General features: G+C 44.5%; 2 protein-coding genes across 2 annotated transcripts; both read left to right on the top strand.

Annotated features, from left to right (window-relative positions):
* Window positions 1-201: 201 nt before the first annotated feature.
* On the top strand, window positions 202-708 carry RPP25 (ribonuclease P and MRP subunit p25). The gene has a single exon (XM_063314425.1). It carries the CDS (start codon window positions 208-210, stop codon window positions 706-708), a length of 501 nt encoding a protein of 166 aa, XP_063170495.1. The 5' UTR covers window positions 202-207.
* Window positions 709-16,883: 16,175 nt separating this feature from the next.
* LOC134504680 (cytochrome c oxidase subunit 5A, mitochondrial) lies at window positions 16,884-23,556 on the top strand. The gene is made up of 5 exons (XM_063313987.1): window positions 16,884-17,047; window positions 19,882-19,998; window positions 21,160-21,281; window positions 22,144-22,265; window positions 23,407-23,556. The coding sequence occupies exons 1-4, from the start codon at window positions 16,963-16,965 to the stop codon at window positions 22,255-22,257; spliced, it is 438 nt and encodes a 145-aa protein (XP_063170057.1). The 5' UTR covers window positions 16,884-16,962; the 3' UTR covers window positions 22,258-22,265; window positions 23,407-23,556.
* Window positions 23,557-24,816: the final 1,260 nt, after the last annotated feature.

The raw sequence follows: 24,816 nt of genomic DNA, 5'->3' as shown, positions 1-24,816 counted from the left end.
CTTGAGAAGTCTTGGCCAGGTCGGGTTCTCAACGAGCCTCTCCGATTCCTGGGGAGAGAAAGGCTGGAGATGCAGCCGGGAGACTCCGAGCGGGGGGGAACCTCGTCCCTGGCCGGCGGTCCTCAGACCCCCCAGAGGATGAGTTCTGGAGCCGCCGAGGCCACGGCTGCCCTCCTCCCCGCTGGACCCCCGGCCGTCCAGTCCAGGATGGAGAACTTCAGGAAGGTCAAGACCTCAGAGCAGGGCAGCCCCCTGCCCTTCTCAGACTTGCCCCCCCACGTGGTGGAGATGAGGGTGAAGGAAGGCAGCAAAATCCGGAACTTGATGGGCTTCGCCATGGCCAGGATGGAGCAGGAAGACATCCGCCAGATTGTCTTCAGTGGCTGCGGACGGGCGGTCACCAAAACCATCACCTGTGTGGAGATCATGAAGCGGAGGCTGGGAGGTCTCCACCAGGTCACCAAGCTGCAATACCGGACCTTGGTGGAAGTCTGGGAGAACCAGGGACCCAGGGCGGAGGGCCCCCCTGAACATCTCACTGTCCACAAGAATGTGCCCTCCATCTACATCCTGTTGTCCAAGGACTTGGTGGATCCCAATCAAATGGGCTACCAAGCCCCCAGCCCTCCTGGCAGCGTCTGGACTGAGAGCAGGGCCGCCCCAAAGGGAACCAAGAGAAGGCTGCTTGCGCCCCATGAAGAGGACTAGCTCAACCAGATGGCCCAAAAGCAAGAATTCTGGGAGGATGTGGGTTGTGGATTTTGACTCATTTATGCACCCATCCGTCCCTTCCTGCCTTGGGCAAATGTGGAGGGAAAAAAAGAAGAAAAGAATCCAAGCCATATGCCAGTTGCACAAGGACAATTGGTCAAGATTGCACTTTACACTGAGAGATGCTTTCAAAGAAAAGGCGGGCTGCAAGAGAGTTGGCATCGCTTGTGCTTAGCCACCTTGGGTTGCATTGTTACCATGCACAAGGAAAATTTAGCTTGATCCAACCGTAATCTTTTCCCCAATGCTGACTTGTTGTCTGAGAGCCCTGTGGAACATATGCTACCTTGACTTGGCTGGTGAACAAAGCCAAATTTAGGTGGACTTTGGATGTGAGATAGAGCTGGGATGGAGGGTGGGGATGGGGGGGAAGAGAGACCCTATATTTTGCAGATGCACCCAGCAGAATGATAGGCCAGCTGCAGAAGGAGGCATCTGATGCACCAAATGCTCACGAGCCATAGACAGTACGTATGTTAAGAGCTTATGCAAAGGAGCATGTATATTTCACAGTAGGAAGGGAAAAGATTTTGTAGAATGCCCAGAAAGTTGTTACTTTTTGTTCCTATGGAAAGTTGCATGAATACAAATCTGTCTGTCAAAAGTACTCATTGGGTGTCCCTCAGTAGGAAAAAACTGGGTGTGTCCCTGTGGACTCTTAACACAAGAGGAGATTCACACATTGTGGGAAATGGCAGTGTTCTCTCTGGTTTGGGCTTAGCAGATTCTGTAAACCTGGGCATTGTGGTTTGTAAAACATGGGTTTGAGTCTGGAGTGTTGTGCACACCCCACCAGTTGCAGATGATTCAATAAAGTGTGGTTGAACATGTCATGGTTGAAAGCAACCTATCAACTCAGTTGTCAACTTCCTCTTTTTCATTGACCCCATTTCCTTGTCTGCTGGGGTGGCCAAAGGGTGATAAGGGGCTGATAATTATGCTAGCTGTAGGGAAAACAATCAGAGGGGTTCCCCAGCCTCCTTTTCCATTAAAAAAAATTAGCTTAGCCCAGAAAAACAGGAATAGGTGAGGATGAAACTCAAGACTGGCCTGCTGTCAGCTCCACCAGGTAAACCAGACCAGGGAATTAACTCCACCTTCTCCAGCTGGTGGGCTCCAGATGTGTTCGATTACCACACTGATCATCATAACTGGATCTGATTAGAGTTAGAATCCAGCTCATCCAGAGGATCAGGATAGAGAACACTTCCCAGTTGTGCTAAATTATAATGTGGTTTGTTTTTGTTTAAGCAGTTTGTACAACTCTCATTGAGGTTAGTGGCCTCTGGGCTGTGATTTAGCATATTGTGGAAATGGAGTCAATGTCAGCCCTTGGAGATGGACCAGGTCAGGAAATCTGTCATGAGCACTGAGGGTGAGCAGGAGGGGGCCCCTATCCAGGGGGGAAAACGTATGCGTAGTACTGAGGAGTTGAGCTGTCATTCAGAGAAACCCAGATTAGACCCGCCTTGACTTTTGGGGTTTATTTGTCTGGGTTTTCTCACGCTTCTTCAGTTTGTTAGGATTTTCTGTCTAATGTAGCAGTAATAAAACACTAGAGACCTATTCCTTGTCTCAGTGTGGTTCCTGGCTGTTAGGACAAAATCACACAAAATACTAGAACTCTATTTTATTGATACAGGCTATAATTACAGAATATTGAAAGCCTGATAGAGTTTCTCTTTCCCTCCCTCTTACAGCCAAGAGAGCCAAGGCAGGTGTAGAGAGTAAGGAAGATAAATATGCAGGAACCATTGCCCAGGCAAAAGGGGCTGAAACATTTTTTAGATCCAGATAGCATTTGGAAGCGGCTCAGACAGACACCTCCCTGATTCACTGGAGTATAGGAAGGGTGGGAGGAGGTTTAGCACAATCAGCCTTGCAAGATTCTGTTATTATAGCCCATCTCAATAAACGTAGCTCTAGTCTTCCAGTGGAATTAATTTCCTGGTCTGGTCTGCCTGGTGGGGCTGACAGCAGGCCAGCCTTGTGTTTCATCCTCACCCATTCCTGTTTTTCTGGGCTAAGCTAATTTTTTTAATGGCTGGTGCATACTTTCTTCAAAGCAATCTCTGTCCTCCTCTACAGTCAATATTCAATACACCATGGCTTTCAAACCAAGGCTTAGTATGTGCAATATAGCCCCATCTCTAACAGGGATGGGGGATTTGTGGCCCTCCAGATGTTGCTGAATTCTGACTCCCAGCCTCCCTTACCACTGGGCCTGCTGTCCAAAGCTCCTGGAAGTTGTAGTTCAGTAACCCTGGGAGAGTTGTGCGTTCCCCACCCTTGTACCAGACTAAGAGGTGAGTCCTCTCTTGTATACTTCTAGTTATTTTATCTTGGAAAAATGTCACCTTCCCATGGGCCAAGAGTAAGCCTGCCTGGTGGAGCTCTCCCTCACTTCAGTCCTCCTGAAATGTTGGATGTCAACCAGAGTTTAATGAGGGGCAAAGGCCCAAATGTCACCTTGTGACTTAACACCCCCCAGGTGGAGGCAGGGAACCCCGCCCCCGAAAAGCCACCAGTCTGCAGCCTGTTCTCAGCTTTCAGTGACAGGGAGCTGGCAAGCCTACATTGAGATGTCTGGGTTGTTAGGAAGAATGGAGGCCCTGTTGGAGTCACACCGCCATTACCAGCAGGCAGCTGTCGGGGTTATTAATGGCCAGCTCCAAGGCCGCAGCCAAATGATTTGTTTTGAGTAAAACCCAGAAACAGAAACAGACAGATGGACCTATTTTGCTCTTCTCTCCAGTGTGGTGCATCAGATCAGGAAGATGCAAGTCAGGGACCTGAAGCCATTAAATATCTGAAGGAGCTGCTGCTACTTCTACGGTTCATATCTGGGCCTACGTGGTTTGTTTTATGATGGAACGTACAGACTGAAGCTTTGCATCGGTGCAAAGTAGCCCTGGCTAGATCGTCAAAATGACTAATGCCATGCAACCAAGCGCTGCACTTCTCTGCAAACAGGAGCTGCCGTCGTTAGGAGCTGTGGGGCATAAATGGGTGGGTTCTGTGAAATCACTGATGGGACAAGGCCAGGGGTGGGTGCGTTGAGCAACCTCCCCCGTTTCTTTTTCTTTTTAACAAAACATTAAATGGGCACACAACGCATCTTGGTCTATTGAATGAGCTATTTGGACTCATTTCCCGCCCCCCAAAGATCAGGGGGGAATCATGCCACCATTTGCTATTTAATTTTGGCAACACAATCCTAGGGCTTAGGTGAGCAGGCCAGGGGCATCTCCCTTTGCCCTGAACCCAAAGATGAGAGAACTGATTATGCTTTATTCCTTAGTGAATGCAAGGTGTTTTTCTCCTTCCTGACATGTTTATGGTGCTTTTGTTTAAAAGGCTTCTACAACTTTCTAGGCATTGAGCAAATGTTATAAAAGTGGCACAGTACCAGGACAGGAGTCTTTATAAAGTTATATGAGCATTTCAAAAGCAGGTGGAAAACCCATCAAGAGAAATCTTTCTTGGAGACAAATAATGTGTCAGTGGGGATATAAGAAATATGCCAGGTTCACCACCAGAGAAATGAGAAGAAATATTCCCTCTCAAGAGAAGAGGCTGGCCTTTGAAGGATTCCATACACAGGTTGGGTTTGTACAAATGATGGGCCTTGCTGGTTTTTGGCTTGTTGTCATGTGCAAACCCAGTCAACTTAGTTTATTCTATAGAATCTGGTTAAATAAAACCATGAATTAGAGTGTTCTGTAAACCTAACAGAAGAACTGTGCTAAACCCTGAAGTGTTTGGTGTAATCCCAGCCACTATTGGGTTTAGATAGTTTTAGAGACTTGTGTGAACCCAAACAATTGTGGCTTATTCCAAAAAGCATGACTAAACAGGCCACTGCTTAAATCCCTGGGTTGACCCAGCTGCAGTCCTCAACCCCAAAGATCACATCCAGCCTACTGAATGAGCTCTCCATGGTGCTGGAAACAGTGAATCTAAACAGTCTCTTTTGCTGGTGTGACATTAGGTGAAGGATGTTACGTGTTGGGATGAATCCTGTCTTAACACTTTTAGCAAATAATGACAATTTTTTTTTCCTGGATTGTACCTCTTCAATAGAAGCCGAGTTGCAAATTTAGACCCTAAATCTAAGTCTAAATCTGCCCAGCCTTCATGGTCTGGCATCAGAATACCTTTCTCTGTTACTTCTTGATCTTTTCATCTAGGGTTGAACTTAGGACCATCTACATTCAAAGCATATGTTGTCCCACTAAGCCTCTGTCCTTCTCCACTGCCCTTTCATTCCTCTCTTGATCAACCCCTACAAGATAACAGGACTCAGAAGGATGACTTATAAAATTGAGAACAAGCTAGCTTTCTCACATGGGCAGCCAAGCATGAGATATCAAATTCAACCCCACACTGTGAAACATATTCCAACTTTCCATCTTTGCAGGAGCAGCTTGGCTCATCAAGGATCAGGGCAAGATTACTAGGTGGACTGATGCCAACCTTCCTTGGCCTTCAGCTACAAGGGATGTTCTCCTTGCTTGGGGACACCTGATGATTAGAGTTATAGGCAAGGTAGATTTGGAGCCCTTGCAAAGTGCACGGGCTTCAGACACTCCCCACCCCACCCCCCAGCCACACAAAAAAATCTGCAATGGTGTTCAAACAATAGTCCGCATCTGCTGGACGGATGGTGGAGTGACAAGTTTGAAAGCTTGGCCTCATTTTCCCCAGCACCCACTAGCTGTGCTTCTGCTTAATCATTAACGCACTGGTTTTAAACATAGGTATGTTTCCACCCAACTTTCAAGGCAATCCCCCGCTCCTCTCAAAGTAGCCCTCAGCAATCAGTTGCATGCAATTAAAGGTCATCATAATCAAACATGATCACAGCCCATTGATAACCAGAATTCAATTTCACCACAATGCTCACATCAGATGCAGTTACAGCTGAAACCCATTCAGGGAAAGAGAACAAATAAATTGGGCATTAAGGCTTTCTTCAGAGCTGGTAATGATCAGGTCTGGGTAGCTCATACATTCATGAAAAGCCTCCATCCGTCAAATTCTAGCCAAGAACAGCCTTCAAAGGAGAATCAGTGAGGATTTGGTGACTCTGTGGCAGTGTTTACAGAATACCCTTAGCCAGCTCAGTTAAAAATCTTGCATTTCCTCAACGTTTCAAGTCAGGTTTATTTTAATGCTGGTGGGGGAGTTTGGTGGCTAAGCTAACCCATTTGCTTAGTTTAAGATTCAGTGCATTGGAAAAACCCAGCACGTGGCAGACTTCACCCCCCAGATTAAGGAAGTTGTGTGGAAGTGCAAGCCTTGGCATCTTCTTTTTGTGAGCTCATCAAGATTCTGATGGGTCATGGAAAGATGCTCATTAGGAACGAATTCCTTGTCTTGCACCCGAGGCCACACATGGCCTTGGAGCTGCGTGTTTTAGCAGCACTCAGAAAAACAGGATCCAGGATGGATGGTTCCAGGATAGCAACTGCATTTGTATCAATGCAATTTAAATGGAATTATGACAAAGTTAATTAAGTGCAGGTAGCATGGTTCCATTTTGTGTATTTAATCATTTTTTTCCTCAATTGCTTTGGGGGAAGGGGCTGTGAAGGCTGCTCCCAAGTCTTGGGGAATATAAACATTCATATCAGATGTATATGAATATACCTGAAAGGTTGGGTAAAGTGTACAGCTAGTGTCAGAGCAAAGGTCTAATTCATGAAGTCCTTGCACACCCTTTAAAAAAATGTGCTTTTTTGCTTTGTTTTTTTCTGAACTCTCCCTTCCAACATAATGAAGACTTGTCACATACTAATTCTAAATAGAAAATCAACCTTAGGTATAGAGTTAAGTAGTGGTCAAGGCACCAGGCTAGAAACAGGGAGACCGTGAGTTCTAGCCCTGCCTTAGGCACGAAGCCAGTTGGGTGACCTCAGGCCAGTCCCCCTCTCTCAGCCCTAGGAAGGAGGCAATGGCAAGCCACTTTCAAAATCTTGCCAAGAAAACTGCAGGGACTTGTCCAGGCAGTTGCCAGGAGTCAAGACTGACTCAAAGTCACGTGCACACACACACACACACAAATAGAGTTTTTAGTTGTCCAGATGAGACTTGGTTTCTTCTGGGGGGGAGGAGGAAATCCACTGAAGTTCTTTTTTTTTCCCCCTATTTTCTAAAGTTTGCTTGGTGTGTTGCTTTCCCACTTCCTAAGGAAAGAGCTTAGGAATTGCACATACAAATTTTAGAACGAGGGAGGACAGCCCACTGTTTGGACAGGCTGAGATGGATTCTCCCTGTCTTGCCATCTCTTCCAATTTCATTGCTGTTAATAAAATGGAGAAGAAAGGACTGACAAAGATGAACAGTGGAAGCAAGCAGGAAACCTTGACCCAGTGTCAGAAGATGGGATTTATTTGGAAGATCCAGATTGCTGTGGGGAGGCTGATTCCCCACTACCACCACCACACTGAAGGCAATTTAGTGGCCTGCTAGAACCCCTGAAATGGAGCAGAGCTTATAACACAGCCGAGAAGCTGGCACAGAAAAAGATTATCTTTAAAATAGCGTCAGTGAGCATGCCAGAGAAATACAGGTTATGGATCTTACACATTCAGCCCTCCCAAGCATAAAGAATCACATGCTTAGACACATTAGGTTAAGATAAGTAAAAGAATTCTTACTGACTTCATTCTTTGTTGCTTTGCTACATCCATCTTGGTGGAAAAGATGAAGTTCCTTTGTTCTTCTTTTCTTTCTAAGTACTTAGTTTTGCCCTAAACTCTCAGCCCTACAGCTGCCAAGAGCTGGGTGGAAGAAAGGGGAATTCCAGGCCCACCACATGGTGCCCAGAATGGAGGAGAGCAGCACACATCCCTGCGCTTGCTTCTGGTGGAGAAGAAGGAAGAGAAGAAAGAGGAAGTGGGAGTGGGAGTGGCAACAAACAGCTTCTTCAGAGTTGCATTGTGGGACAACTCAATTTACATGTTGATTCACATGCAAATGAGGCATGCTGGATTTGCCAGAACTTCCAGCACACACTGCTTCTGTTGCCCCACCAAGGAACTGAGGCATGTCTCCCTTTGCCTGGATACTTCACTGCATGGTCAATTTCTCATCAAGGTTATAAAAAGCAATCTCTCCATAAATCTCCAGTTCTGCTTATCAGCCAGGCTTGCAGCTCAAGTGTATTCCCCCTCCCTTTATTTCGTCGCATTTCAACTGTGCTGCTTTGAGTTTTTGGACAGGAGAACTGACAGAGAAGGCTTCAGACTTCAAGGATGGGCAAAAGAATAGGAGAAAACTGAGCTGTTCTCTAACATCTCCCAAGCTGTTATCCTGTCTGGATCGTGGATATCTTGAACTGTCAACAGAGTAAGAACCTATACAGCAGTGCTTCTCAACCTTGGCAATTTTAAGACGTGTGGACTTCAACTCCCAGGATTCCCCAGCCAGCATGGGGAATCCTGGGAGTTGAAGTCCACACATCTTAAAGCTGCCAAGGTTGAGAAACACTGTCATAGCCTGTTTCAAATGAAACAGTGCCCCCCTCCCTGTTTTTAGAACTGTGGGTGGAAATGCAGAATTCAACATGATGCTTGTGTACCCAGTAGTAATACAGTCTCACCAACATGAGCAAGCTGGAATGAATGACAAATGTTCCACTTGTCCTGTGGATGGTGATTTTTTTATAAGGCATCGTTGGGTCATCAGGAAGGAGACTCAGCCACCCACACTTGGCTGCTGGCTGTCACCTGATCAGCAAGGACACCGTTTGCCGACACTTCCTTCTGCTTCTTCACACCCACCTTGACCTGCATCTACCATCTGCATCCATTTCCCGTCCGTCTGCAGACCCTTTCTTATTCCTCCTCTCCTGCTTTTCAGAACGAGGATAATGCTGCTTACCCATCTACAAAAGGTTGGCAAGCGGGGCATAGGCTGTGGCTTTTGAGACACAACATTTGCACACATTTGCATTCCCACCGGCTCACGCTCATTGGCATCTGCAGGCTGTCAAATGCTGCAATGGTTTCTCTAAGCCTCCAAGCGGCAGATAGAGAGCCACCCTCTCAGCACAGCTTCTCTGTATCTCTCTCTTCATCTGCCAACTTCTGCTTCTAATCTGGTGACAGGGCTGTAGGCTTGCTGCAAAGAATGACAAATCCGGGTTGGAAAATGGCACAAACTTTAGAGAAGGTCCAGGAAATAAAGCCAGACTGCTCACTGGAGGGAATGATATTCAAGGCAAAACTGAAATACTTTGGCCACATAATGAGAAGACAGGGCACCCTGGAGAAGATGCTGATGCTGGGGAGAGTGGAGGGCAAAAGGAAGAGGGGCCGACCAAGGGCAAGGTGGATGGATGATATTCTAGAGGTGACGGACTCATCCCTGGGGGAGCTGGGGGTGTTGACGACCGACAGGAAGCTCTGGCGTGGGCTGGTCCATGAAGTCACGAAGAGTCAGAAGCAACTAAACGAATAAACAACAACAAAGAAAGGGGGAAAGAAGACCCCCCATTCTGGAATCCCACTGCCTCTCTTTCTCCTATCATCAAGGGACCTTTCCTTTGAAAACACCATCCCTGCCCTAACAGAGACGGGGAACAAAAATAAGGAAGAAAGGCAAGATGTGCTGCAAAATCTACTGGAGAGGAGGTGGGAGGCTCGTAATAGGATCTGTTGTTAGATTGCCTTCTTATCTCCCAAAAAGCAGCTGGTTCCTTGGGGCTAATGGTGGACCCTTATCTCTTTGCAGCACAGATCAATTCACTCTGCTCATCTTCCTGCTGTGTGATTGAATATTAATTTTCAGCTGTTGTTCTCCTTCACCCCCCCCCCCGTTGACTTTATTCTTGCACGTCCTTCCTGACAGGGCTGGGACCAGGTATGAAAGGTGTGCAGGAACTCAAGCCATCAAGGAAAATGAACTGGGACCTTGGGGGGATAGGTTGACTGATTTGGCTCCCCACCCCCACCCCTCAATCTATTCAGATCCTTAGCAGCTTACCAATAAAATAAGTCACAATACAGCCAAAGAACAAAAATAACCCCAAAGAAGGCATAAACCTAAATCCCATCCACCCAGGATCAAGGCCTCCTGGAAGAGTTGGTCTTTAGCTTCTTCTGGAGGATGGCCAGCATTGGGGTTAATGGAGGCCATTCTAAAGGGCTGAAGCTGCCCCCCAAAAAACTACCACCTCTTAAGGATTAGCCCACTTGACCTCCCCAACATGGGGAACAACCAGCTGCCTCTCCTAGAACAACAGTGAGGCCAATTCCAGGGGGGAGATGTGTGGTCCTGTCATAGGTCTCGGAAAAGATGAGGCAGTCAGGAAATGACAGGAAATTGAAGCCAGGGATTGAAGCTTGGAGGTTTAATCCATCTTTCAGTCTTAAGAACTCAACGCCCCATCTGTCACTGGGGTTGCTCTTCCTCTTATTGATTTAGGTTGAGTGGCAGTGCGAAAGGACAGTTGTCCATCTTGGGTGCAGATGTCTTTTGTCCAAGTACAAGGGCCACAAAGAGGCTGCCTTTCCTGGTGGACATCTCAATCGGTCCCAACGAGGAGCACATTTCTGCACCTCAGAATAAGCTTTCGGTCCCCCCAGATCAAGAACCCTGTAGAATGCCTGGGCAATAATGGCTAAAGAGTTTAGGAACAAGGAAGTGAAATCTTTGTGCTTTGGATGAAGCCCAGGGCTGCAATTCTATCTATGATGGGGTTGATAAAAGTACTTCGATAAAAGACTGGAAACCTTTTATGGGCTTTTTGCTGAAAATAGAAAGAAGTGGAATGGTGATTTCTGGATCTGATGGCTGAAAAAAGACTGAATAAGGGGCTGAAGGGATTATCGTAATATTAAGGAGAGGGGAGGGATAATGCATTTGTAACGAAGGGCAGAAGTCACTTCTCTGTCCTTTTTTCTTTTTTTCCTCTTTAACTGTATTCTTTTTTTTCACCTTTTCTTTTCTTTATATGTTTCTGTATTTGTCTTTTAGCTATGTAAAAACTTTTAATAAAAATTAATTTTAAAACATAGTGGTGAGACAAGGAGAAAGGCATGAACCTTTTCTCTCTCTTTTTGGCCGATTTTCAGGAAGGGCTTAAAGTAAAATAGGTGGATTATACCTATTGGAGGCTTAGTGCATTTATTTTGTTCCTTATTTCCATATTTTTTTTAAAAAGCCCTCACAAATATCACCCATTAAGTTTGGTGTTTTGCCATGGAATTTCAGCAGCTGGATAAAAGGGAGGCATAAAATTGGGGAGGCATAAAAAAGTTACTGGAGGCCACTGTTCCTTCCCTTGGCTTACAGCCTCAGCATGTTACAAATCAACATTAGCAAAGAAAGGAAGGCGTGTTCCACAGGGCCTTAGGGCTCCCTCAAACCGGAAACTGACTTTCCTATCACAGAGATGCACATACCTTGCTTGCCAAGCTGGAGACTTATGCTGTCAAGGTCAAGGACTTCATTGTCCAGCTGCAATAACAGAGAGAAACACCAGGGTCCTCCTCATCACTCAGACGCTCTTACAAACCTCTACTCCAATGTAGCTGATCTGATTGATGGGTTTAATTTGTGGCAGTTTGGGTTTGGACACAGTTGAGGGCCTTCTTCCCTGCAGGCTTGCGATCTTTGTAGGGTTGAGAAAGGCTGCCATGATGGAATTGGATCTTGGAAGCTTGGCTGATGCACCAGAGGGCAGGAGGATGGGAAGAGGGGGTGAGAATTAAAGAGGCATGGAGGACTGTTTTAACTCCCAGCCAAGCAAAATACTGTAGTAGGAAACAACCAGATCATTTCTTCACAAGAGACCTCCAGAAATGTCAGAGATGGTCCTGAAGGTTGGTAAATTTGGGCGTTTTCCCACATGCTATTTCTTGCAGATTGCAATGCACACATCCAAACAGTCTCGTGTTTCATTATTTCATTTTGCACAGCCTATCTCAGGTAACTAAATGCAGCCCAATCAAAGGTGCTGCGATGCTTGAAGGACTTCCACATCCTGAAGCAAATCCTGATCAAATCTTGGGCCAAAATCATTCAAAATAAAACAAAAACAAAACTGAAGATCAGGAAGGACGTCAGTGTTCACCAGCTGGTGACAACTACCTAGCTTAGCTTTCCTCCCATAATTTTCTTCTGATGCCAAACTCTCAGAATTATCATAGGACTCTGGCTGGGAATTATGGGAGTTGGCATCCCAGACTTCAAAAGGGCACTCAGTTGGGCAAACTGAATTAGTTCTAAAAGGTGCTACTCAGCCAAAAATTTCCCATCTTTTCTAAGTTCTGTACACATTGTGGCTTCCAATGAAGTGTGAGTTCGGGAGAATGGAGAAGCCAACCTCTTTCCATGTACTCTTTTGCAAGGATGACATAGATACATACATACATATGATAATTATATTGTTGACTCACAGCAGAATGAGGTTGTGAGCCAAGGGCTGGAACTGCAGATTCAAGTAATTTTTTTTTGTTTCCCAAAGAAGCCTCTTTTGATCATGCTACTGAAATCAGATGGCAAATCACCAGCCTTAAGAGGTGAGATTTGTAAGGATTTTTTAAAAAGGAAATAAGAAGCAAAATGGATGCATTCAAGCTAATTAATATAATTGGAATGTATTAATTAATAATTGGTTTTCGTTGCAATCAGCCTTGCAGGTGAAAGCACCAGGCCCATGACGTGTATTGGCGGCAGATCAGTCATTTCTTGCTGTAGAAAAAAGGAAGACAGGAATGCTTTACATTAATTCTACAAGCAATGTTTTAAATGTTGTTGTGTATCCCCAAGGATCATGCTCCACAGAATCCTAGAGTCTCATTTGTCAAATTGTTACAGGTACTAAGAGCTTTAGAGTTTTTTCTTGTGTCGATAAAAAGAATGCCCTGAGCACCAGAAGGTTCATGAGTCACACCAAGGCGGCCTATGGGAGAGCTTCATCTGGTGAATTTCAACCCGTGACGGAGCAGTTAATGAGCATTGTGGCCTCTTGAGTCCAATAAAAATGCTTGAGTCTCACTTCCAGAAAGATAAAATTTGGGAGGGGGGGTGCACATTCAAGGGCCAATATTTCAGAAGGGAAATGCAGACTTCATCATAAGAAAGTTAAGCACCCTTTTCAAATATACTATGACTGGAACTTGTAATAGTATGTGGGAAAGACCTTGGGAGACGGGGGCGGGGCAAGAGACGCTGCCAAGGGAGCGGTCAGATAAGAGACAGCGTAGCCTGCAACAGGATAGTGGGCGGGGCAAGAGGCTCAGAACAGACCCTCCCTAGTTTCTCAGGCTCTAAATGAGACGGGGAGGGGGGAATTGTACTTTGATCCTTGCAAGGTTCTGTCAACGTAGCTTTACAATAAAGTGGAATTAGCTCATCTGGCTGGGATTCCTATCTGGTTTACCCATGAGGCTGACAGAGCTGCAGTGGTGCAAATCTATAATGTAGTGTATTTAATTCTGATTTAATATGTTGTACCAAGCCAACCATTGCAATTCGTAAAACATGATTTATGACTCAACGTAGAGGAGTACAGAGATGGCCCTGAAGAAGGTATACAGCAGACATTACCTAAACACCAGCATTGCCCTGGAAGGGAGGAGAGAGTGAGAAAGAAATGCAAGGAATGCCTTGATTCTCTTTGGTAAACGAAATAAGAGAAAATGTCTCTGTCAGGCTTTCAACTTGTTATATCTTGCAGTAATGGAGTTCCAAGAGTCCTTGTGGAATCTGTTTCCTGAGCTGACCTACCTTAAAGGACTGACACTTGGTATGTTATATAACTCCAGCCACTGGTTTATTCAGTAAGTTATGATTAAAAACCATAGTATACTATAATGGGAAGAAGGAATAACTTTGAGGAACAGGAGGAAGAGCCTCGACCAAAACAACAGATAAAAGAAATTTGAGTCTGGCACAGAAATGTAATTTGAGAAAGCGACTCGGACTTGGCCCCCCCAGTTCCCTTGAAAATAAAAGGAGGGAGGGGGAAAGTGCATTCAGTCTTGCAAGATTCTGTTACTGTACAATAATCCTATAATAAAAGGAGTATTAGCATTCATAACTCTGGTGTCCTAGTCTGGTCAACCTTGAAGGACTGACATAAATAGATGTGCAAGCCCATCATCACTTGCAGCCTGGAGACAAAAGGCTTGTTTCCTATTGTTAAATATTTTCTATCACGACTACATGTGCTCCAAGTATTGGCAACCTGCAATTTGCCTGCAACATACTGTATGTGCAGGGCAGAAGAAAACCAGCTTTGGACTCTGCAACCGTCAACAATGAATGTTTAAAAGAAACAGGTTTTAAGAAACTATCCAGAAATGTGTTCACCAGCCACAAAGGTGGCATGGCAGCTGAGAAGCAGTTGATCTCACAGAAGCAAAAACATCGTTTGGTTAATAGTATGTTTGCTTTGCATGAAGACTTCCTGCTTTATCCCCAGATAGAATACAGTAGAGAGCCATGTAGTGGCTGGTGTAGTGGTTAAGAATGGCTGGGTGGGGAATTCTGGGAGCTGAAGTCCGCATATCTGAAAGTTGCCAAGGTTGAGAAACACTGGGTTAAGGCATCAGGCTAGAAACCGGGAGACCGTGAGTTCTAGTCCCACCTTAGGCACAAAGCCAGCTGGGTGACCTTGAGCCAGTGACTCTCTCTCAGCCCCAGGAAGGAGGCAATGGCAAACCACCTCTGAAAAACCTTGCCGAGAAAACCGCAGGGACTTGTCCAGGCAGTCTCCGAGAATCGGACACGATTGAATGGATTAAAAAAAAAAGCATGCAGTAGTCAGCAGCTACTCTAATGAAAATGACAGCTGCGTATTCCCAAAACGGATGTGTACACACCCGTTCGCTTATGGAGCTTATTGCCACAATTATATGAGGAGGTCTTGCTCCCAATTAAATTTGCCTAAAATGGAAAGTATAGCTATTGCTTTTACTTATCTTGTTGTACTGATTTTAAGCTGGAACAATGAAACTTATGACTGCAGGGGGTTGGTCACCAGCTCAGACACTTGGTGGTGTTACATTCAAGGAACACCCAACCAGACCTACAGGTATTCATCTGTGCAGCTTCACTGCAGAGGAAGCCAATATATTTTGGGCAAATATTCTGCCTTCCCCTGATTGATAACAGCTACTTCAAGCACAATTTGCTGGATTTGGTTTAGCACAAATGCAGCAAAAAAGGATTATGGGGTTGCACTGCCCCAGACAGACCCGGTGCGTAACTTGGGGGTCCTCCTGGACTCACGGCTCCTGCTCGAAGAGCAGGTGGCGGCCGTGGCTAGGAGGGCCTTTGTGCAACTTCGTGTTGTGCGCCAGTTATGCCCCTTCCTGGAGCGAGAGGCCTTTTGAATGGTCACTCATGCCCTGGTTATCTCCCATATAGACTACTGCAATGTGCTCTACATGGGGCTACCCTTGAAGAGTATCCAGAAGCTACAGCTGGTGCAAAATGCAGCTGCGTGGGCGATCTTGGGTTTCCCAAGATCAGCACATGTCACCCCGTTGCTCCGCGAGCTGCATTGGTTGCCAGTATTCTTCCGGGTCCAATTCAAGGTGTTGGTTATCACCTTTAAAGCCCTACATGGCATGGGTCCAGGTTACCTAAGGGACCATCTCCTCCCCATCACATCAACCCGTCCCACCCGGTCGTGCAGAGAGGGCATGCTATGGACCCCGTCTGCAAGACAACTCCATCTGGCGGGGTCCAGGAGGCGGGCCTTCTCTGCAACAGCCCCTGCCCTTTGAAATATCCTTCCCCTGGAAGTGAGATTGGCTCCCTCCCTCCTGGACTTTAGGAAACAGCTAAAGACCTGGTTCTGTAATTATGCCTGGGGCGGGAGGGAGAGTAGCCATTCCTGGGGATGGTTAGTTTCTTAGAAGGACCCTGCTCTGCTTGCAAATCACAGAGAGCTTCCAGCCATCGAGATTTTTATATTTATTTTATTGTGTATTATAGTGTTTTACAGTTTTATATTTTTATTCATGTTTTATTGTAAACCGCCCAGAGTCCCTTTTGGGAGATGGGCGGTGATAAGTTTGATTGATTGATTAATTAATTAATTATGGGCTAGCAAGTGGCCCAAACCCAACAAACTCAAGCCCATTCAGTAAAACCTGGTTAAAACAAACCATGGTTAGCTATTTTTGCTCTCTCCAAATTCCTCAACTTAGAAATAACTTTTTTTCCCTTTTATTAGATAAAAACGATAATTATTTGTAAATCCCCCAGGGCAGAAAGCTGTCCTTTAGTTGATATTAGTGCCGGATCTGTGCATAGATCCAATGAAAAACACCAAACCATTCATAATATTATATATATATATATATATAATATATATGGTGAAATATCACAAGCAACAACAAAAAGAACCTTCATTGTACAGGAAAAGAAAAAAAAATGCTAAACAAATAAAAAAATAAATTCTGAAGCCAAGTAGAAACCTTCTGCTCCATCTTCTCCTTTTTAGAATATCTAGACATTTCAAACCTTGATTAAAAAAAAAAGTAACATCATCTATTAATCTTCCACCTTTCTAATCTTATTAGTTATTGTTGCTATTACAGCGAGGACTGTCATAAATCTTTCTGCCACTCCAACCTTTCACTCTTTCTATTAATCCGGTGTTGCTCAACCTTGGCAACTTTAAGATGGGTGGACTTCAACTCCCAGAATTCCCCAGCCAGCATGGGGCTTCTGATGTTTCCCCAGCATGGCTGGCTCGGGAATTCTGGGAGTTGAAGTCCACCCATCTTAAAGTGGTCAAAGTTGAGAGACGCTGGATTAACCCCTAGAATTCTTCTTCTTTTCCTCTTCTCGCCATGACTGGCCGCCAGCCAGCCCCGCCCCCTCCCCCACGTGCCCCTCGGTGCAGCAGAAACCCCGCCCCTTTCCCTTTGGACGGAAAGCCCCGCCCGCTGCCCGACCAGCCGCCAGGACGCCCGCGCGCGCATCCGCCCGCCCGCCTGCCTCGCTCCCTTCCCGCCTTCCCCCCCGCGCGCGCCTGCGTGGCGTCGCCGTTTGTCCCCCGCGCGCCGCCGTAGCCGGGTTCGTCCCATTTTTGTCCTCCGCGCCGAAGGGTGACCGGGGGCGCGTGTGGCGAGCGAGCAGCCGCAGTCGCGCGCCGGCCTGCAGGCAGCCTCCGTCCCGCGCTCGCCTCAGCTTGCCTCCCTTCCTCTTTCCCCCTCAGCCATGTTGGCCGCCGCCCGGCTCCTCCGCCGCTGCGCCGCCCCCGCGCTGCGCGGCCTGAGCCCGAGGACGCCGCCCGCCGCGGCAGGTGAGCCCCCGGGACCCCTCCCCCCGGGGGGACTGCGGCGCTGACGGGGGGAGCGGCCCCCTCCTCGGGGGGACTACAGCTCCCATCCCCCCCTCTGCCCGGAGGGGAAGTCCCTCAGCAACCCCCCCAACGTCTCCTGTCAAACTGGGCGGCGGGGGGGGAGGTTCTCCTGCCGGGCGGCTCCCACTCCCCCCCACCCCGCGCCTGCGGGGGGCCTCCCCGCCCCGAGTGGAGGGTCCCCCGCGGTCTCCCCGCTTCCGCCCTCTGCGCCCCGGGAGGGAAGGTGACATTGAGAGGGGGACAGGCGGAAAGGAGGAGGCGAGGCCCGCCCGCGGAAGGGGGAGGGCCGCCGCTCCACCACCACCCCGCAGGAAATGCCTGGTTGGAGCCGGGCTCGTCTCGAAGGCTGCTCGCGCTGGGCGGCCCCGAAAGGGTTAAAAACGACGGATGAGGGGGGGCTGCAAGAGGGACGCTTTAACTGCTCAAAGGTGGATTCCCCCAAGGGCCCAGCCCTCGGTGGGACTATCCAAGGGGTGGCTGTTAGTAGTAGCGGTGGTGCTGTTAGTTAAAGTGGTATTGATTGATTAAATTATTTCCGTAGAATAGGTGTGGGGGGGGCTGAGGAACAATCTGAAGGTTCATGAAGGGGTGGATGAGCTGAAGACTGCGGGGTCCCCTGCTTCAGGGCTTTCTTCAAAGGACCGTAGGGTTGGGGCTGGATGGACTTGGGGTGGACTAAGCTTGGACTTCCTTCCTGTGCCCCCTTTGTGGTTTTATCTGCAGTGTCTTTTCCATCTGTCACGCCCCTCCCCCACCCGTGACCTGTTCTCCTATACTTCCGTGTGTGCTGTGTAATTATACACTATGCAAACAAATATTACAGTATGTAACTGCATGAATGGGATTGTTTAGCCAAGGTTCGGCTTTTATTTCCAATGTGTGAATGTATCTTGGGTTGGCTCTCTTCTCTCAAGTGGGGTGGCTGTGAAAATGTATATTGTGCCCTTGTTCTGCTCTGCTCTGGTGGATTAAAGCACGATCTCCCTTTTTCTGGTTTCATGTTTTAAAAAAAATCATACGCAGCGCCTTTGACTTTTCTGAAATGGGATGCAAACATCAGTCAGTGACATAAGTTCTGATTTATGCTTATTAACTGACATCACTTCAAATTGAAAGTACGTCTTCTGTTCTTATTAAGCCACACCTAGTAAGTATGTACGGTAGAACAAAAGCCTAATACTTTAAGGAAGATGAAAGGACATTCCTTTGTGTTTTTACTCTCCCTTTTATTTTTCCTTTTATCAGCAATAAGCCTTGGTTGAAGAGCCTGTTGGTTATAACCTCCCTCCCTGGACTTTGTTCCTTTAGGTCCAGTCTTGTGTGACTAAATTTTCTTTAGATTTTACAGTGGTGTTCCTTTTCAGCATTTTCCTATTTCACAGTAGGAATTGTTTTTGGAGGCTGCCTCAAGAATATCTGTCACTCCTATTTGCTGCATGTAGGGTTTTTTTTCACACTAATGTGCCTAGAAGCTCTTTACGTTAGGTGTTAGCATCAGGGCACATTGGGTATTAGTGTATAAAATAATGATCCTTATAGTAATGGCAATTTTAAAGGGCCCCATTTTTAATTAGCTATAGTAGAATATCAAAATACCCAAGAAGGAGTTTTTTCTTTGCATTACTATTATTGCTATCCGATAAGCTTCAGTCTGCTTACCATTATAATGGTCAGTAGTGCTGAAACATTAAGAAAAACAGATGGGACCAAATTAGTAATTGCAGAAATGGAGATGCACAGAACTTACTTTGAATTTACAATGCTTAAAGCAAACCTAAGTTTCCAGTACCTAAAAAATGAAGTTACCCATTCTGTAATAAATTAATCTTTAAAATGCGATGAGATCCTTAAATGCAAAATGACTGTGCTTGAACTCAATTGCATCTAAGGAAGAAATGATGAAATAAGCACAGTAATCTTCACAGTTGCTACATTGCATTGGCAAAGGCTGTTGATGATATCTTAATACCTGTAACTAAAGGCCTAGTTACTTACAGATGTCGAAAGTTTAATTGCTCAATGTTGGTAGAAGAATTTGGCAGTTGAGGAAATGAAATTGCATGCAATTAAATACTTGAGGCTTAACATTCATTTAGCACAGTTTATATATGCTCATGAAAACATGCATCTTTTAATACAAATTGGTTAGTTGCAAAGGATGTTACCAGACTCTTCCATATTTGTGGAAGTAAGAATTAGTATTAGTCAATCAGCATTACAAGATTGCCTCATTTACTCTGGCATAGCCTACCTTAAAATGTTCTGAGACTAAGATTAACGAAGTAAAATTATAAAAATATCAAATAATTTACCAATTTCATATTAGTGTTTTCTTCCTGTGCCTAACCAAACTTCCGAAATTAGACAATGTTGAATATCCCCAGTTTCTTTTATGCCTACACAGTACTTAACTGTTGTGCTGAGTGAATTATTTAAGAGTAAAGAAACAAATATTCTTTCTGCCCAAGCGCAAAGATTCCAAAGACTCTGCCATCTTTGAAATGTGAGTGCAAAAAATAATCCTTAAAGTCACCCTCCCTTAACTGCTCCTCAACATCCAGCATATGCTACAAGTGAATGCTTTTCTCTGAAAGCACGTAACAAGATAGTTCAGCCTACAGTTCTAAGCAGACCCTTTGGATACTGGGAGAATTGGTATTAACTCGGGGCTGTCTTGTGTAGGAGGCCTTCTTACCTTCACCTGTGATGTTGTAGCTTTACCCTTGAATGTCTAACATCTTTGTCTTTTGCTCATTCCCATTCTTGTCCCGCAGCAGTGTTACCTGTGCGCTGTTCTTCTAATAAAACAGAGGTGACAGATGAAGAGCTTGATGCTCGCTGGGTGATGTTCTTCAACAAACCAAATATTGATGAGTGGGAGCTAAGGAAAGGTAATATCAGTGAGTGGGTGGCGTCTGTGTTCTCGCAGTACAGATACTAGATTTTTCTAAAGATTCTTGTTGATTTGTGCAACGCAGTATGAACTATATTTGTCCCTTTCCTGGACCTAATAGAATTATCCCAGAGCAAGAATCACGAAGTTCTCAAGTTTTTTTTCCCATTTTTAACAGCTACATTAGTACAGCAAAACTAATATATTATGATTAATATATTATGAGTATATTATGATTGTGTTAACTCTGGATTTATGCATCACATTAAACCACAAAGTTTCCTTGATTTTGGCATAGTAGCTTTAGGAATTCATCCTTTGTGTGCAAACCTAGCCAGTTGTAGTTGATTCAGTATCCTGTGGTTAAGCAAATCATGCGTTTATAGCGTGATGTATGAAGCCAGATTGAAGCAGTGTTCAATCCTTCATCCTATTCCTAACTTTTATCAATAATCCAATTCTCTTAGGGGTAGAGAGATTAGATTTATTCAGACAGGCTCTCATACTCTTGCACTAACTGATAATGAGAACTAAAATCATGAGCTGTGTTGACAGTTGGATTACTTGAAGTCTTCTATTTAAGTTAAAAAGGGGGAATTGATGAACAAAGAATGAGAATGTTTAGAAACTGTTAGTAGTATTATATCCACATATCTAGCTGAAAGTGGTCTATTTTTTAAAATTGTGTTTATTCTTCTTAGGAGTAGAGATTAAAGAGCAATGGCTGATTTAATGAGTAACTTCTGTGAATACTCCTTAACAGGCATGGGACAGAATATTCGCAGATGTACAGAATTTTCAACATTTGTTTTCTAATATGAAATTCGACGTATCTTTGTACTAGAATTTTGAATCCAAAGACAAATGTTAGAATTTGAGATTAAAATAAAGGTTAAAAAAATTAAGATTTTAACCCTGAAGTGACAGAGCTTAAATTTTATCTTAGATTTTGAATCTGAATATAAACAAAGTTAGGTTGTTACTGCACATTGTATGCTCCGTGGCAATGTCCAAGATGGTAGGATAAAATAGGAACATAGAGGGAGAGAAGAATTTAATTTTATATTACTAAGCTGTTAAATACATCATAAATATGAGGAGGGGGGCAAGGACTGGAATAAATGCAGCGCTCTCCTTAAATATTTGTTTCCTTTGATAGGTATTAACACATTGGTTGATGCAGACATGGTTCCAGAGCCAAAAATCATTGATGCTGCTTTGAGGGCATGCAGACGGCTAAATGACTTTGCTACTACAATCCGCATCTTGGAAATGGTAAAGGTGAGTAAAAGGGTAATGAACCTGAGCAGGAGGCATCCTTCTACAGGTAGTCCTTGCCTAACGACCATTCGTTTAGCAATGGTTCGGACTTATGACGGCAGTAAAACCCGACTTACGACCAGTCCTTATGCTTAACAACTGTCACAATGTCCCCACGGTCACATGATTGAGATTCGGGTGCTTAGTAACCAGTTTGCATTTTCAAGCGTCGCAGTGTCCCACAGTCATATGATTGCCATTTTCACCCTTCCCAACCAGCTTCTGGTAAACAAAATCAATAGGAAACCACGTGATTAGCTCAACAACCATGTGGTCCACTTAACTGCTGCAAAAATGGTTGTAAAATTGCGTCAGATTTGCTTCATCACTTAGCAACCCAGATTCTAGATACCAATTGTAGTCATTAAGCGAGGACTGCCTGTACTTCTGTATAATATTGAGTGTGGTGGTAAAATGTATCCTTCCACACATGCATGAGGTGTGTTCACTACCAGACCTATGAGATTCGTCCTCCCCCCCTTGCTGGCTGGGGAATTCTGGGAGTTGAAGTCCATACATCTTCAAGCTGCTAAGGTTGACAGACACCATATTATAGCTTCTCTGTGCATGAACTTATTTCTTCATTCCTCTACTATACGTGTCTACTCAGAAACAAGGTCAGTGAGACTACGTCTGAGTGGCAATAACTGCAGCTTTACAGCACTCAAAATGTTTGCTTCTCATGTGTGTAAGTTTGCATATTTATTCTCGAATAAAATCAGGGCCATAGAAGGATTAAGCTTTGGGGCTTAATTACTGTATACACGTCTTGCCAAATCTACTTTTTAAATTCTGAATTTGTTTTGTGTTCTCTTTGAATTAGTACAAAGCAGGCAGATACAAGGATATATATCCATATGTTATCCAGGAACTTAGACCAACTTTGGATGAATTGGGGATTTCAACTCCAGAAGAACTTGACATGGACACAATATAAACTTAATAGTAAGGGAATACATCTTCAATTTTTGGCTTGTGCACATATATTCTGTTTGGCGTTTAAATGTTAACTTAGGTTTCTAAAAATGGTAGAGAACACATTTGCCTGCCGATCTGATAAGATGGAGAAAAATATTGCTGTCTCTCTACAAAAAATGTAGGATACGTGATATGTTCTCAATAACTGGAATCCAACTTTCTGCAGAATACTTCGGCTCTAATACCTCTGGGATTTAAAGTATATTAAAAATGAAAAGACAACTCAGTCGTTTTGTACTTGTTCCGTTTACTTTTTACAGGGCCCACTTGTTTAAAATACGGTGGAGATCCCTCAAATACAAAAAGTCAAGCTCTGTTTTTTTTAAAATACTATTCAGATATGGTCCTGCTACCTTCTTAAGTAATTATTTGCTCCTCTTAACCACTTATTTCTACACACACACACACACACACACACACACACACACACAGCTAGTGGAAGCATTCTGCCAACAAGGCAAGAGTAGAGAAATTAGCACAAACAAGTTCATTGCTAAAATAAGACAGTTCTGTGGAAATTGCATGCTTATGAAAGCGCATGTGGTAGAGGTGCAGAGAAAGGTCTCCTGTTACAGAGCAAGAGTAGACCAGGGGTATCTAACTTTTTATTGGCTTTTGGGCACGTTTGGTGTTTTGAGAATACATTGCAGGCAAGCTCGCAGAATGGATTGGGGCCTCCCCATTCATAAAATGGCTGTGATGGAGGTAACTAGTTAAAAAGCCCCAGTTAATTAGAATGCTACCTGCCACCTTTTCTAGTCTCTCTCCTGCTTACAATCTCTGCTTATCTGTCTACACTGACTTTTTCTCAATCTGTTTTTTAACATGTAAAGTCAGGGCAGGGAGTCTGCTAGATATGTACAAAAACATCAGCAGAGGTGTTTTTGTATACAGTAGCAGCCTGGACATTACACTAAGGATCCCAGGTGGCAGTTAAATGGCAAAAGTCATTCTTTAAATTGCTTGATGCAGCCAGTTACTCATCTGCAGCTAGCATTAAAGTGGCAGCATCTTTTCCTAACCACTCTACCCATGTCCTTTTCAAGAGGCTTGTGAAGAGAGAACTTGAAAAGATCCAAACTAATTCCAACTATCTGTTCTCTTCCAGATGAACTTCCCATGAGTATACTGTTAAGGTTCTGTGATTGTACAACAATTACCAGGATATAGACATTATAATTATTTGAAATTACTTCTTCCTTTTATTGACTCCTGGATTGTGAAGCTGACCTAATAAAGAGGAAATGGTTTGAATTGACTTTAGTCTTTATAGCCTGTGATTATAGGTTAAAAAAAATATTTCCCAAGTCAAGATTGAGCAAACACAGGACGTTGAACAACATATTCTTCATACGTTGAATTCTGTATATTTCTGCACAAAAAGTAGTTCTCTACATTTCTAAACATGAAACAGCAGTCCAGCATTTTAACATGTAAACACTAATTATGAAATTACAATTTTGGGTGCCTCTGTATTAATTCATGTTAAGGACGGCATAGAATTGTTTCATACTGCTTTCATGGAACATAAATTGGGTGAGAAGCTTGATTGACTTCAGCCACTTACACAGGTGTTTATTTGCCACATAAAAAAATCTCAGAAGTCACCAAATTAAGCAACTTAATATGTCAGTTATACCACTTTTAAAAAACACATAAGTTTCTAGTCCTAATGGTTGTTTAGAGGTCCTTGAAAATATGTGGTCAGTGCTTCATGAGACCTGTTAACTTGCTGGCTGTCATTTCCATTGATCAGGTGACTTTTTCTTGTATCACTAAGAAACTACTGAAGACTTGTGTAAAATAAGAAAACCAAGCAGCTATATCAAGCTTGCATAATTTATATTGGTAAATCTTAATGTGTTTTGATGGAAAAAACACATAGATGCATTACGTCTCGACATGAAGCAGTTGTACCCCTGTGGTCCGTCAAAAACGAGCAAGGAGGCTTAGGAAGAGCAGCTCATATGTTACAATACAGTTGCTCCCATCTTTACATTATGGCTAAGAAGAGTTCCACGCCCCCGTCTCTTACCTGCCTTCACAGAGGCCATTGCTGCTTCTAATGCCGTGTTTCTCAACCTTAGCCATTTTAAGATGTGTGGACTTCAAGTCCCAGAATACCCCAGCTGGCACAGTTGAAGTCCACACATCTTAAAACGGCTAAGGTTGAGAAACACTGCTCTAATGTATCACTTTATGGAAATTGGTTTATCGCTCTAATTTTTATTTTGCGAGCCTTGGTGTAGCCAGTTTGGTGGTGTGGTGAAGAAACTGGGAGACTGTGAGTTCTAGTCCTCCCATAGATAAGGAAGCTGGCTGGGTGACTTTGAGGCCAGTCCCTCTCAGCCCAGCCCACTTTAGAGAACGGTGGTTGTGGGGAAAATAGTAGATGGGAGCATCACGGACAGCACTTTGAGTTGTACAAAATAAAGGTGGGTTATAACTCTAATAAATGGGGTTGGTTTGGGATGTGAAAGAATGCAGGCATGAATATCATAAGATGAGAAACCTCCCT

Source organism: Candoia aspera, chromosome 13 (genome assembly GCF_035149785.1).
Source record: "Candoia aspera isolate rCanAsp1 chromosome 13, rCanAsp1.hap2, whole genome shotgun sequence".
NCBI classification, from domain to species: domain Eukaryota; kingdom Metazoa; phylum Chordata; class Lepidosauria; order Squamata; family Boidae; genus Candoia; species Candoia aspera.
The sequence above is the reverse complement of the archived record's forward strand: the minus strand, read 5'-3'. Positions and strand labels throughout refer to the sequence as shown.

What these genes read in the sequence shown, in the direction of transcription:
- LOC134504680 (XM_063313987.1), top strand. Translation starts at nt 16,963, where the DNA reads ATGTTGGCCGCCGCCCGGCTCCTCCGCCGCTGCGCCGCCCCCGCGCTG. An exon ending in GACGCCGCCCGCCGCGGCAG is followed by an intron (nt 17,048 to 19,881) that starts GTGAGCCCCCGG and finishes CTTGTCCCGCAG; the next exon opens with CAGTGTTACCTGTGCGCTGT. An exon ending in GCATCTTGGAAATGGTAAAG is followed by an intron (nt 21,282 to 22,143) that starts GTGAGTAAAAGG and finishes TCTTTGAATTAG; the next exon opens with TACAAAGCAGGCAGATACAA.
- RPP25 (XM_063314425.1), top strand. Translation starts at nt 208, where the DNA reads ATGGAGAACTTCAGGAAGGTCAAGACCTCAGAGCAGGGCAGCCCCCTG.